Source organism: Platalea leucorodia (genome assembly GCF_965183815.1).
Source record: "Platalea leucorodia genome assembly, chromosome: 7".
Taxonomy (NCBI): domain Eukaryota; kingdom Metazoa; phylum Chordata; class Aves; order Pelecaniformes; family Threskiornithidae; genus Platalea; species Platalea leucorodia.
Window position 1 is genome coordinate 60,500,785 of NC_138829.1, and position 13,747 is coordinate 60,514,531.

At 44.7% G+C, this 13,747-nt stretch overlaps 1 protein-coding gene across 1 annotated transcript in view; it reads right to left on the reverse strand.

Moving 5' to 3' along the window:
• DENND2B (DENN domain containing 2B) overlaps positions 1–13,747 on the reverse strand; it is a 146,153-nt gene that overhangs the window by 45,068 nt on the left and 87,338 nt on the right. The window contains exons 5-9 of the mRNA XM_082317029.1: positions 11,102–11,317; positions 8,159–8,255; positions 7,161–7,205; positions 4,612–4,796; positions 3,851–3,960 (exon numbers count right to left, since the gene is read on the reverse strand). Of these exons, the coding sequence (XP_082173155.1) occupies positions 3,851–3,960; positions 4,612–4,796; positions 7,161–7,205; positions 8,159–8,255; positions 11,102–11,317 (653 nt within the window). The remainder of the gene's footprint in view (positions 1–3,850; positions 3,961–4,611; positions 4,797–7,160; positions 7,206–8,158; positions 8,256–11,101; positions 11,318–13,747) is intronic.

Here is a 13,747-nt window from a genome sequence, read left to right on the forward strand (position 1 = left end):
CAGTACACTGCATCAAGCTTCAGTTGCTTCAGGTTGCCAAAAACCAGGCTGATTTAGAGAAGTCTGGAGGACCAGATCTTGCTGTTTTAAGGAGAATCTGCAAATTGACATATACTTTGCCCAAGGCAAGTCAGAAGGGCTTTGTAATCGTTGACAAAGGGAAGAGCAGCGGAGTTGAGTCCTCCTCCAAAGAGCTCTTAAATGCCCCTTGAAAGGTTTAGCTGATCCTGCTTGGTTAGATTATAATAAGCTTCCCCCAAGGAAGCTGATTTCTTCAGCTTTGCGTGATATTATCATATAACTGCCTTTGTAAAAAAGGTCAGTATCCCTGAATTGTTCAGGAATCTTTCAGTGGCACTGTCCTCTGCTACTGAGGGGCCCAAATCTTACCAAAGCAAGGCTTGTGCAACACCTTGTTTGTTGTAGTGAAAGCGTATTTTCTAGCTCCGTTTTCCAGTCTGTCTTGTCTTTAATAGATAGAGGCACAGCTGCTTCTGGAGGGCAAATGCAGTAGTCCTGCCGTCATCTACTAGGCACTAGCTTTGGAAGCTCCTTTTCTAGTAAGACTGTTCATGTTCCATCACGTGCGCGTCCCTGGATGCAGAGGGCCAAATGCCCTTCTAGAGGGCTGCACCAAGTGCCCATCTCGATCCCTTTGAGGGACCCCCAGCCCTCCTGTAACACCCTTGCCGCCATCTCGTCCAGGGGAGCCCAGGCACGGGCTGAGGAGGGGGCTGGAGCCCAGGCACACGAGGGGAGGTGGAGGGCAGTCCCTGTGCCCAAGGGGCAGCAGAAGGGCACAGGGGAGCGATGCCCAGGAAAGGGGCCCTCCGCCCCCCCGACCCTCCTCCTTCTCCCACGTGAGGCCATCTTTCAGGCCCCCCAGCTCCCAGGACAGCCATATTTGGCCACGTGCCTCCCCGTCACAATGGCCTCCTGATGGCACAAGCCACCTCGCTGCCCATTGTTCCGGGCCCTATAAATGCAGAGCAGCTGGCCCACAATTCACTGAGCTTCGAGGGCCTCGTCTTCCAAGCATGCCTGGAAACAAGAGGCCCAAGAGCCAAGTGTACGGCTGCCCGTCTTTGCGTGGGGGCAGAGAAGACGCATGGCTGCAGCAACCGCAGAGCAAAAGGAGGCGGCCGCAGACGAGGGGCACCATCAGCCACATCTACCATGTGGCTGACAGCGTGGAGCCCATGGAGGTGGATCCACCTGCAGATGAAGAAGAACCAATGCAAGTGGATCCACCTGCAGCGTGGCTGCCCTGGCACCACTACACCGTGCCAGGCCTCCCCTCCGTGACGCCACGGCACCGGCGTCGCAGGAGCGCCCAGCATTGCAGGAGTGCTCGGCGTCGCAGGAGCACCCGGCATCGCAGGAGCGCCCGGCGTAGCCGCCGCACCTCCATCAGCTGGCAGGCCCAGCCTCCGCGCCTGGCCGCCCTGCGGGCTCACCCGTGCCAGCTCCCGGCATCAACAATTCTTGTGGCGATCGCCGCAGGTGGCGTGAGCCCTTCTTTCCCATCCCCCATCTCCTCCCCCTGTTTAAAAAAACCCAAACAAACCACCAATAAACCAAGAAAATAGCAGTAAAAATGCTTTCCTCCTCTCTTGTTTGGTACTTTGGCGATGGCGTCTGGCCTCCTCTGTCCCCTCCTGGTCTCCCAGCCCAGGAAAGGCACCGACGCGTGGGGTGTGGGCCCAGCCCAGGGCCTTCGAGCTGGTGAGGGGCCGGGGCACACGGCACACAAGGGCGGGCTGAGGGAACGGCCTCCGGTCACGAGGGCGGTGAGGCACGGGAGCAGGTTGCCCAGAGAAGGTGTGGGTGCCCCATCCCTGGAAGTGTTCAAGGTCAGGCTGGCTGGGGCTTTGAGCAACCCGATCTAGTGAAAGGTACCTGTCAGCCTCACCTCTGTGCCTGGGAGGATCACGGAACAGAGCCTCCTAGAAGCCACGGCACATGGAGGACAGGGAGGGGATTTGAGAAGACAGCCAGCATGGCTTCACCAAGGGCAAGTCTTGCCTGACCAACCTAGCGGCCTCCTGCGGGTGGAGTGACTGCATCAGTGGACAAGGGAAGAGCTACAGCTGTCATCTAGCTGGACTTCTGTAAGGCCTTTGGCACGGTCCCCCACAACAGCCCTCTCTCTAAATTGGCGAGATACGGATTTGATGGATGGACTGTTCGGCAGATGAGTCAAATTGGCTGGACGGTCACATCCAGAGGGTAGCGGTCAACGGTTCAGTGTCTGGATGGAGATCAGTGACGAGCGGTGTCCCTCACGGGTGCGTACTGGGACGAGTGCTGTTTAATATCTTCACCAACGCCACAGACAGTGGGATCGAGTGCACCCTCAGCAAGTTTGCAGATGACTCCAAGCTGAGTGGTGCAGCTGACATGCCTGAGGGATGGGATGCCATTCAGCGGGACCTGGACAAGCTCAAGAAGTGGGCCCGTGTGAACCTCTTGAGGTTCAACAAGGCCAAGCGCAAGGTCCTGCACCTGGGTCGGGGCAACCTGTTCTAGTTGAAGATGCCCGGCATCAAGACAGGCTGGGGGATGAAGGTATGAGAAAAGCTGGACATGAGCTGACAATGTGCATTCGCAGCCCAGAAAGCCAACCGTGTGCTGGGCTGCCTCAAAAGAAGCGTGGCCACCAGGTTGTGGGAGATGATTCTGCCCCTCTGCTCTGCACTGGTGAGACCCCACCTGGAGTACTGCATCCAGCTCTGGAGTCCTCCGCACAGGAAAGACATGGACCTGTTGGAGCAGGTCCAGAGGAGGGCCACAAAAATGATGAGAGGGATGGAGCACCTCTCCCATGAAGAAAGGCTGAGAGAGCTGGGGTTGTTTAGCCTGGAGAAGAGAAGGCTCCGGGGAGACGACGTGATTGTGGCCTTTCAATACTTAAAGCGGGCTTCTAAGAAAGATGGGGTCAGACTTTTTAGCAGGGCCTGTAGCAATAGGACAGGAGGTAGTGGTTTGAAGCTGAAAGAGAGTATATTCATACTAGATACAAGGGAGAAATGTTTTACGATGAGGTTGATGACACACTGGACCAGGTTGCCCAGAGAGGCTGGGATGTTTCCACCCCTGGAAACAGTCAAGGCCAGGTTGGACAGGGCTCTGAGCAACCTGCTGTAGTTGAAAATGTCCCTGCTCGTTGCAGGAGGGTTGGACTAGGTGACCTTTAAAGGTCCCTTCCAATCCAAACTATTCTATCCCTTTTGCCTATTCTACTACTTCTACACCTTCAGATCAACAGGTTCTGACACATCAATGCAGGGGCAAAAAAAAAGATACATTTTTCTGAGGTTTCTTTTTAATGAAATATAAAATGCAAGCCTGGGTCTCCCTTCCTTTGCCCTTTTCTGTAGTCATTCATCTCCAAGAGAAGGAAGATAGGGCTCCTTTGCTGGCATAGAGCTCGGCTCCAAAAAAGTTCTCAGAACAGCATTGCTCTGAGCCAAATGAAGAGGTGTCCTGCTATGTTAGACAAGCATTCTGGGGTAAATGACTAGGGTAGGTGCTGGGCAGGGCCCTATCCTTTTTAAGATTTATTTTAAATACTTCCATTTATGCTTCTGAGTTTAGCACTGAGAGGAACATTCAAACCTCCTCCCCTCAGCCACACAGGCCTGTGAGCCAGGCAGAATAGGGAAGAAAAATAATACAGAATTTAAAAAAAAAAAAAAAAAAAAAAAAAAAAAAAATCAAATACAGCTGCTTGAGCCTGAAGTGGCAAAGTCTCAAGCTGCTACTTCCTTAATTGGGCATTGGCGAGCCTGTGACTGCTCCAGATGCACTCCACCAGCACTGTGCAGCAGAGGAGCACCGGAGGGTTTACCTGTTGTATTCGGAGACAGGGAGCCAGTCCTTGGCATCAGGAAAGCAGAACTGAGGGATAGCCTTGAGACGCTCCTCCGCTTCACGCATTTGCTTGGTTGGTCTTTCTAGCTGCGGGGGAGAAAATTGAGGTTCACTCAGTTACTGTTAGTGCCAGCTTCGCAGCACCTCTCAGGAGGCGGGGGGGGTTACTAATGAGCTCTGAGGAGCAAGGGCCCATCAGCTTGTTCTTTATTTGTGGTTGGCAGAGTGAGGCATGACCCCAGGACAGACTTATAGATGCCAGTACAATAGAAATAATCACTGCTGGGTTTTTTAATTTTTTTTTTTTTTATATTGCCCAAAACTCCCTTGTTGCACAATGGCCACTTAAAACACAGTCCTAACTCAAATTCCTTTCTGCTGCAAGAGCACAAGAGAAATGCCATAGATCAGCAAAAGTCTTTCCATTGACTTCAGCGAGTTTTGGAACAAATCCTAATATAGCCAAAATGAGTTAGAAGTGAAATATTTAGAAACTGAATTTAAACACTGTCTTTAAAACACCTACCATTGGGCCAAACTCTCCAGCACTGGAAAAGATAAATTTGTAAACAGGGAAAGCTTTCAGTACTCTATGTCCTTCACTTTGTAACAGATTGCCTTGGAAAAATTATGAAAGCTGAATGATTAACTCAATTTAAAAAATAGATTTCTATTAATTTACCCACTTATTCACTTTATTGTCTTAGAATGAACTGTATATAAGAACTTTTCTTTTACCTTGGGAAACTGATACGTCACTTCTGGGAGGTAAGTGTTTTTAGAGGGCTTCTTTTTCAGTGACACTACCACAAAATACTCAAATAACTCCCGTTCCTGCCATTCAATCAGCTCCAGTTCCAGGGTTCGATAACTTGGAGCCCTCTTCAGCATTGACTGGATGTGTACTAGACGCTGGGTATGAGCTAGCATTTAAAAGAAAAGAAAAGGAAAAAAAAGAAAAAGGGGGGGGGGGGGGGGAGAAAAAGAGACAGATCATTACCTGCGACTGTAAACTGTAACGTGTATGTGTAAGCCACAGCCGTTCACAAAGGACTTTCAATTTGCCAGTGTATTATTCCAAGCACATTCTCCTTTCAAAAGCAAACCTTCATACTGTAGTCTCCCTCACTAATTGCACCCATAAATCAAAACTCTCTCCAAGTACTGAAGTGATGCAACACTAAGGCACTGAAATAATTTGCAGTTCATAACTGTTACCCTGCCAAAGGTCTGCTTTTTCTTTGCACATAAGCCTAGATTTTAAGCCCTTATGTGGGTGTGCAAATGCACTAGGGCCTCCAGGGTGACACATCTCAGGCCTGACTCGGACCTGGTTTACATTGGTGAAAAACAACTCTGTGACCTGTCCCTACGTAGCACAGCTTTATGCTAAGACCTACTGAAGGTGTATTTTCTCCTTCTCTACAGCACAGGCATAGTCCACACAAGCCATGGAATGATCTCCAAGGAAGGGGGAATGAAAGAGGTGCAAATTGCCTCCTGTGGGATTACTTTGCTTGTGCCAATTCGATTGAGGGGCAATCTTAGAGTCATGGTCACATGCAGTCCTGATTCAAAGATATGCCTCGATCCAGTGACATGTCGCTAGACATCTATGGTGGACTAGTCAGTAACATCATTACCAGTTCTGGTAGACCAATAAGTGAAAACAGCTAAGTAAAACCAGCTTCCTGCATGCTCTTCCCCACCTCTTCATACCAGGGTCTCTGTGCAATGGCAAATGAATTACTAGCAGCACATGTCAATCCCTTAAGACTACATTCACTCACACTGCCCAGTTTGGAAAGGCAGACTGTCCCTTGCGGTAGGGAAATAAGATGTCACAAGCACTTGATCACAGCAGTAATTAATTGACAGAACGAAAGGGAAACCCCTTGGTGACCAGCCATCATACAACTGGTTCAACAACACAAAAATTAAAAATTAGTTTGATAAAGCACTTGGGCCTTGGTGTGACTGCACAACTAGGGAAGCTAAAATCCCAAGAAATAATCTGCCTTGTCCTGCCTTGAGATAGCCCCCCACTGCCAGCCAGTGCTTCGTATTTGCAAGAGGCGAAACCAAAGAGCCCACCCCAGCCCAACAGATGGGGACCCAGTGAATCCCGTCATGCTACATGTCACAACTGGATCTTTGGCTCGGGATGCCCTGAGAGCATCAATGTAAATATAAGGTCACACAGGAGCAGTCCGTGAGCCATCAGAATGAAGATCCTCCATTATGCAACAATGGGGAAAAAACTTCCCAGTTTCCAGTGAAATCAGAATATCCTCCCAGTAACAAAAGAGAGGCCAGGCCCCATCTGTCTTCTGTCATAGGCTATGACCAAAAGCAACCCCTATATTTTTTGACACAAAGAGACTCAGAACTGGAAGTGCTTTTGGGCTGGTACCTGTCTACAAAGGAGCAATGAGTGGTTTTCCACAGATCACTGTACAATGTTGCATACAGCCTGTTTTGGGTGGTCTTACCACCACCTGTCTGGAACAAATCCGTTTCCCTAAGACAATTTTTTCCAGCAAGTTTCCCTACGTGAACAGTAATCAGGTGACATCTGCAGTAGACAGAAACAAATGCTTGCCCCTTATCTTATAACCACAGCTCCACACTCTTGGGCTTTTTTCCCCTCACTTATTAACAACATGGTAAGTTTTTAGTAATAAAATCTGTTGTTGCTGCCTTCAACTTTTTTATAGTTCTCTCTGTGTATCAGGACTCTTGAAAATGAGGGACTAATTTACTGGCCTGGCTCAAGCAGAGTTTGTGCAGGTGCTGTGCACTGATAAAGGAATTTCTACAATTTGCAGACTGCAGACCTATAAAAGAGTATAAGAACCGCTACACTGGATCAGACCCAGAATCTTTCCTCCAACAGCAGCTAGCTGTAAACGCTTAAAGCAGTGTATGAATAAGAAGAGAGCATATTTATCCAATCTCATCCCTCTGAGTTTGCACCCAGTAGTCAGTCTGGAAAACATCAGCATCTGTGAAGTGGCTGACAAAGCAAATCTATCAAAGGTCCTGTTCTTCATTATATGACACAGTTGCCAAATCCTTGTTAGATCCTCACAGCTCATTTTGTCCTTGCTTTCCACATTCATGCTCCTGTGTTGGAAACTTTGTGAGCTTTGCAGTAATGGAGTTAGCATAGTTCAGGAAGGAAAATATAGGCCATGGACAGGAACAATGTGCGGTAGCTGGAGAATGTACCTTGGTAAGGTCTGTGACAATGGCTGACTTGAAGTTATTGAAGGCTGATCCCTTACCTTTAAACCTGTCATCTGAGTCACTCTCACTCTCGCTGTTCTCATCTGCAGAGGAGATGGAGGTATCAGTTAATGCAAAACCAAAGCAAACATAAACTTGGTTTACTGTGCTGAAACTGGGAAAAATCGTATCTCACACTGAGCCTTGTGATCCACGCATGCTCTCTCCTCAGTTTTAAAACATGTTGAAATAAACAGTTTAAATGACTCCTTAGATTGTGTTTTCCTTGGATTAAGTTTCAATTTTGCTTGAGAATAAGAGCTTCATTTTGATGAAAGTGCAAAATTCATTCCCCATTACAGCAATTGGTTGCACTGAACCCTCATCTATGCTAAGCTACAGAGGTGAATGTGCCATTTTGAAAATTTATTTTAACCCTTCCACTTCTTTTTCAGACTTCAATTTACAAAAAAAAAAAAAAGTTTTGCAGCATTTGAGAAGTCAAAGTAAGCCTTATGAGCTTTGTCTGTCTGGGCAACATTTTCAATCACCAGAACTCACCCAACTCAGTGAGAGTAACATGCAAAAGTAACCTTATGACAAGATGTACTTCTGAGGTGTACTCGCATTAAAGCTCTATTGTACTCCTATTACAAACATGGCCTGAATTTCTTTTTGGCCCCTGCTTTTCCGGAAGCAGTCTGAAGCGCAGTGTGAGTTACATTCACATGCCAGGAAAAAGCATGAATCAATTACAAGGTCAAAACTGTGAATTTTGGACAAAACTTACAGATGCAAATTAGTCAAAAAGTGAACTAAAGAAAAAGCTGAATAAAGTCTAGCTGGTCATGGGATTAATGGGACAGACAATGTTGAGAATCTCTGTTATTTTTAGCTTGTCCCTATTTTCTCCTCCTACAGACACAAAGTTATCATTGTTCGTAGAAGAAAGTTCTAAACAAAGTAGAGCCTGGGGTAGGTGTGGAGGAAAGAAGGGAATCTATTAGTCCTCTAACATTCAAATGGATTCACTGAACCGTGATGCGTGGTGTCATACCTCGTAGGGATGCTGTCTCAATATTGGACATAGAAAGTTTCTTCAGTCGTTTTTTTCCTCTTTTTGCACTGTAGATGGAATTGATTCTTTGGACAAGCTGCAAAATAAGAAATTACAGAATCACTAAGACCAAACACTTCTAATTAATCTATCCAAACAAGGAATTTGACCATGGATGATAGGCCAGCTGAACCCCTCAAAGCCTTCACTCTTTCAAAGTACTTTTCTTATCTCTCTTATTTTGAATCCCATTTGTTCGAATCACTTATTTTGAATCTCACTCCTTTACCTATGGATATATTTTAAAAAACAATTAAATAACTCGGAAACCTAAATCCCATTTTCAAAAATCACGTAGACATTTGTAATAAAAGCACAATAAGCCTGAGGATTCAAAAGTACCTGTTACCCTCTGCCACCTCATTCCTCTCTCTCTATGCTATTGTTTCTTCACTTTCATTGTCTAAGTAACAGTGATCCATTAGCGATATCCAACTTTGCCAAACTGCCATGGATCTTAAGATCATATCCTTATTTTGAACATAAGAGTAACGTGTGTTAGCACCTCTCTGAACTGAGATTTTAGTGTGTTCAAATAAGCACAGAAGGAGATGGCCCTAACTTTTAAAGCCTTTTCAGGTACAGAGTGAACCAGCTGCTTTGAAGCTATATCGTATCAGCTGAGGATCTGGCCCATATGGACTTCTGCTCCCCCCCCTTCCAACTCGTGCGTACTTATCTTACTTCAGAGGTGCTCCAATCGTATCCTTATCTACAAAAGTATTTTGAAGTTAGCTACTAGTACTGGCTTTAGCGGGCTTTAACCAGCACTAGCCAGAATTTTAACTCCTGGCAATCATCTTTATGACTTCCCTCAGGAGGGCTAATGCAGATAATAACTGTCTATCAAAAAAAATCTGAGATGGTGGAAAATATTAATGAGAGAACTTGTGTTTAGTGCCTTCAACAAGAGGTTGGGATTACTAAGAATTCGTAATTAAACAGAATATTATAACTTCTGGAGAGTCATAAATATGTAACAATTAATCTTCATAATGTTTTTATGAGTCAGGAATAGTATGTTTTCATTTCATAGCAGCATTACTGATAGAACTATAATATAATTTTCAAAAGCTGTTTTACCTCAGCTTGCAGAGAGAAATAAACTCAGTGAGAGAAACTAATTCACCCTAGACGGAGTAGAAAGTCAGTAACAGAGCACAGACTGGAACAAAAACTCATGCAACCCCTCCAACAGAGGAAGAGGGTCTGTCTCAGAACGGACAGTTTGAAGTGTTAAAATCCTTGCTTGTTCTCCTGCTTGAAGCAGTATTAGGGATTTTGCCTCTACACGCTGACTGAGCCATGTGCAACCCACCAGCAAGGCTCAGCTGGAACTTCTCTGCTTGCGTCCATGCGCCTGGCTCTGCCCGCTGTGAATCTGCACAGCACCAGGGAATCTGCACACTGTGTGCGCCAGCCCAGAAACTCCTGCACGTAAGCACTAAACAAGGCATCAGGAATCAGGAGTGAGGGGCCTTGCTGGGATTTTTCACTCCCCTTGCTGTGCTGCTTGGCACTTTATCTGCTTGAGCTACTTCACCAGGGGTAAAATACCTGCGCTGTGGTGAGGGAAGCCCAGATGTTTAAAGAATTTGGATATTGCTTCACAAATCATCACTGGGGGTGGTACAGAACAGGAGCTTCTCAGGTTCAAGTTTTTCCCTCTAATAACTAGCTTTTTCTCAACAAAAACCTGAGATTCTCCAGTAATACGTTATTCTAGGAGTTGGAGTGGTCAAAGATAGAAATTATCACGAGATTTATGATAATACTATGTATAATCATATGCTGAAAACATAATTTCATATAAGGAGAATGTCTGTCCCTTAAATTAAAACAAAAAAACAACCAAAAAAAAAAGAAAGTTGGATACAAAACTAACAGCCAAACTTTACAAGTTTTACTCAAAACCAAGTAGTAAGCTACTCTGTAAGTTACTCTGTAACTTCCTTCACATATGTATGCTCATTTGTGTAGTAAAATTGTATATTCCAAGAAAGTAAAAATATAGTAAATATTAAGGATGTAGGATTAATTCCTTCCTTTTTGTTTGTTTCCTGCTTAGACAGAATTTCAGACTAATTGACAGGAATATAAAAATCTCCCTCTACTCACAGTATTTACAGCCATGTACTTTAAAATACGCTCTCTAATAAGAACAGGAAAAAGCTGAATATACAGTAAAAATCAACTTTGTTCACAAGCCAAAAAATAAATATAATGGCATTTCTCCTCCCCTCTGTTGCTGTTGTACTAGAAAAGGTTTGTTGGGTGGTTTTGGTTTTGCTTGGTGGCTTGGGTTTTTTTTACATCCCATTTTGAACTGGAAAATTCCTTGGAAAACAGAAAATTAATTTTTACAACAGGGTTATCAGGATGGGGTAGGTTGCAAGTAAATGAAGGGAAACATATTAGGCCAATAATAGTTATTTTCCTGAAACCAGTAAACAAATGATGGGGAAAAAACCCACTTCAGATGCTGCTGCATGTTATAAATAATAATTGCTTGGCCATCACCCATTCAAAATCATAAAGTTAGGTACACAACAATGCTCGCCCACAATGCTCTGAGCTTAAAGAAAAGTGTGGAAAACAGAACTGGCTTAAAATCAACTCTGTGCAAAGATGGCAATCAGATGTTTGCTACTCTTGGACCAGGGCAGAGTTACCCACTTCTAAGGAAGGGATTTTCACAGTACGGCTGTATGTAAAAAAGGAGCACGTCTTGGCTCCTGAGAGTTACTGTTTCTGTTTTGATCTCAATTTTCCTTTAGGATACAAAAAGAGCTTTCAGTGATGGCTAAAGGCTGGATAGAAATTTGCAAGCTCTTGCAGACAGGTGAACTATGCTCAGCATAAGCCTGATCACCCTGCCAGTACCTTTGGGATCCTCCTGGCCCGCCGTGTAGACAGCAGCTCGCTCGTGGTACTCAGGCTGTCCTCATTGAGGCTGGAAGGGGAGGAGGGAATGCCAAGCTGAGCCAGCAGCAGCATGTCATCGTGGCTGTGCCGCTTGGGCAGCCGTGGTAAGCGGTGGCTCTTCCTTTCTGACCAGTTCCCGATGCGTAGAGACTGGCTGCTGGGCTTCGAAGGTAGCTGCAGGAACAAGAACAGCTTGAGCTCTTCCCCTCCTCAGCAATACTTAGCGCAGAAGCAGCCCTTTGTGAGCAAGCGGTGGCTACACAAGGACATCGTGCCAGGTGAGCCACTGCTCTGCGGGATTTATGAGAAGAGAGGGTTTAAGGTCAAAACGAAGAGTCAGGGGTCAACATCTAAGACTTTAAAGTTCAAAGAAAACAATAGTACTTTTGGCTTTGGTGCATTTCCATGCACTCACATCACGTCAACTCTATGAACCTTCAAACCTAACTTAAAGGCTTGGCTGACATCAGAACACTGACCCAATGGGCCTGGTCAGTCTCTTTCACTTGCAGTAGTAAAAATCAAGAGCAATTACATTGAAGTTGCTATTTTATCCTAGAGAAAGAAAGTAGAAAATCAAGCTTGCTGTATTTCCATTGTGTTAAGATGTTTTAAGATCTGCCAACGTGCAGAAGCGCGGTTACAGCTTTGTCCTGCATTCCCAAAGAATTCCCTTTAAAACATGAAATCATTATCATTGCAAAGGTAAAGGAAAATTTCACTGACAGGATTAAGCACCAAGTAACAGCTATCTTTAAAAAACTGGGGCTCTTTTGGAGCAGTCTTTCAAGCAGCTCTGCCCAGCTCTCAGGAAGGTTAACTGGCAGGCTTGCAAGGGTCCCTGCCTTCTCCTCCAAAACACAAACACTCTAAGAAGCTTAACCAGCATGTTTAGAAAAAAGTACTATTATGTCAAACAGCTGTCAATTGGCATTTGCTAATATTCTATTAGCAGTATTACGAGCTGTAAACCTGCAGTAATAAATGTCCCATTTGTTCTACTTAGAGGGCTTACCTATTAAAGCACCATACTATCTGGGATGAAGCATAGGTGTTTCTGTATGTGTGGGTTTTGCATCACAAATACAATCTCATCAATAAAACATTCTTTTTATATCTAATGACTTCAAAAACTGAAAATATGAATGGGAAAGGAGAAGACACAGTGGGATTCAAAACGACCACAAGCCAGTGCTTCTAAGGTCTCTGCTTACCACAGGTTAGCATGCCGGGAAAATCTGCAGCAGTCTATACTTTAATGAAAGGAATTCTTTTTGGAGATGATTGTTGAAAGCCTGCTGACTTCGTGATCTCTTCCATCTTGTTTATCATCATCCATGACTGAAAAGTCATGTTGCTAATCCAGCTATGTTGCTATGCTGGAAAAATTGGGTGATAAATCGTTGCCAAAGCTGCCATTCTTCAGGAAATTGAGACTTTTCTATTTCTGGTCATTGGAGAATTACCCAGGCCCATAGTTGACCTGCTCTTAGTGTCTCTTTGCTTTAGATATCAGCACAATGACAGCACAATTATGGCAGGACTGACTCCTGGCAGGAAACTCCAGGCAGCATTTCAAAAAGAAGCTACCAGAATAAAGACAGCCCTGTTGCAAAGATACCAGAGAGTATTTATTTACTGACCAACTTTACAGAAGTAATTGTCATCTGTATAGTCTTTGGTCACCCTGTGTAAAACAGAGAACAGCAGACAGTATCTTACTATGGACCTATATGGTTCCTACCCTAATGGATCACCCTGTTGGATCCTCTAGATGCTACACAATTCCTGTTAACACACACACAGAGCCAAAAATAATTGTTATGCATAGTATGTCTCTCACCACGAGGTTATCTTCATGGCTGCAGCTTCTGTTTCTCCTTACTCTGCCTGATTACTACTTTCCACTTGTTACCTTTTCAGCAGCTTTGCTGAAAACACTCCTGTTTTACGAATGATGTGCTAGGTGCATACTAAGAATCCTGGTGATTCTTCTTTTGTCTCTCGGACTGTGGTGCTCGCATGCACACAAAATAAGTGAAAGAAAATGTATTCAGTTTTGTTCTAGGTCTCTTTACAAGACAAAAATGTAAATTGTTGTGACCTTCTGTTCAACTGCAAATTTTCTGCTGATTCAGTGCAAAACAAAGTTCCTTTAAAAGGCGTTTTGAATCTCAAAATTAAGCATGCGATGAAATTTTTATTTTTCCTTATGAACACAATGATCCCATGAACAACAAAGCAACCTGTCATTTCATAGCATTCACAAAAAACAGACTGCTTTGCAAAATTCACCACAAAATGGAAAGTTTGCAGAGTTCCTGGTCTTTTAATTTATGCCATAAACACAACTGACACAGCCTTGTTAAATGCAGATGCTCAGTTTTTTCTGATTATTTTATTATTCATTTATTTATTGGGGGGGGGGGGGGGCATACCTGGCTGCCTCTATTTTACAATAAAAAATGCCACACTACGTACTTCACGTGAGCGTGAAGGCCTCAAGTAACAATACATGGGCAAGATTAAGCAGCTGACTTTTTCCCTCCTGTCCCTACTAAAAGCCCAGCAGCAAACATGGAGGCAATTCACAAAGAGGCGCAG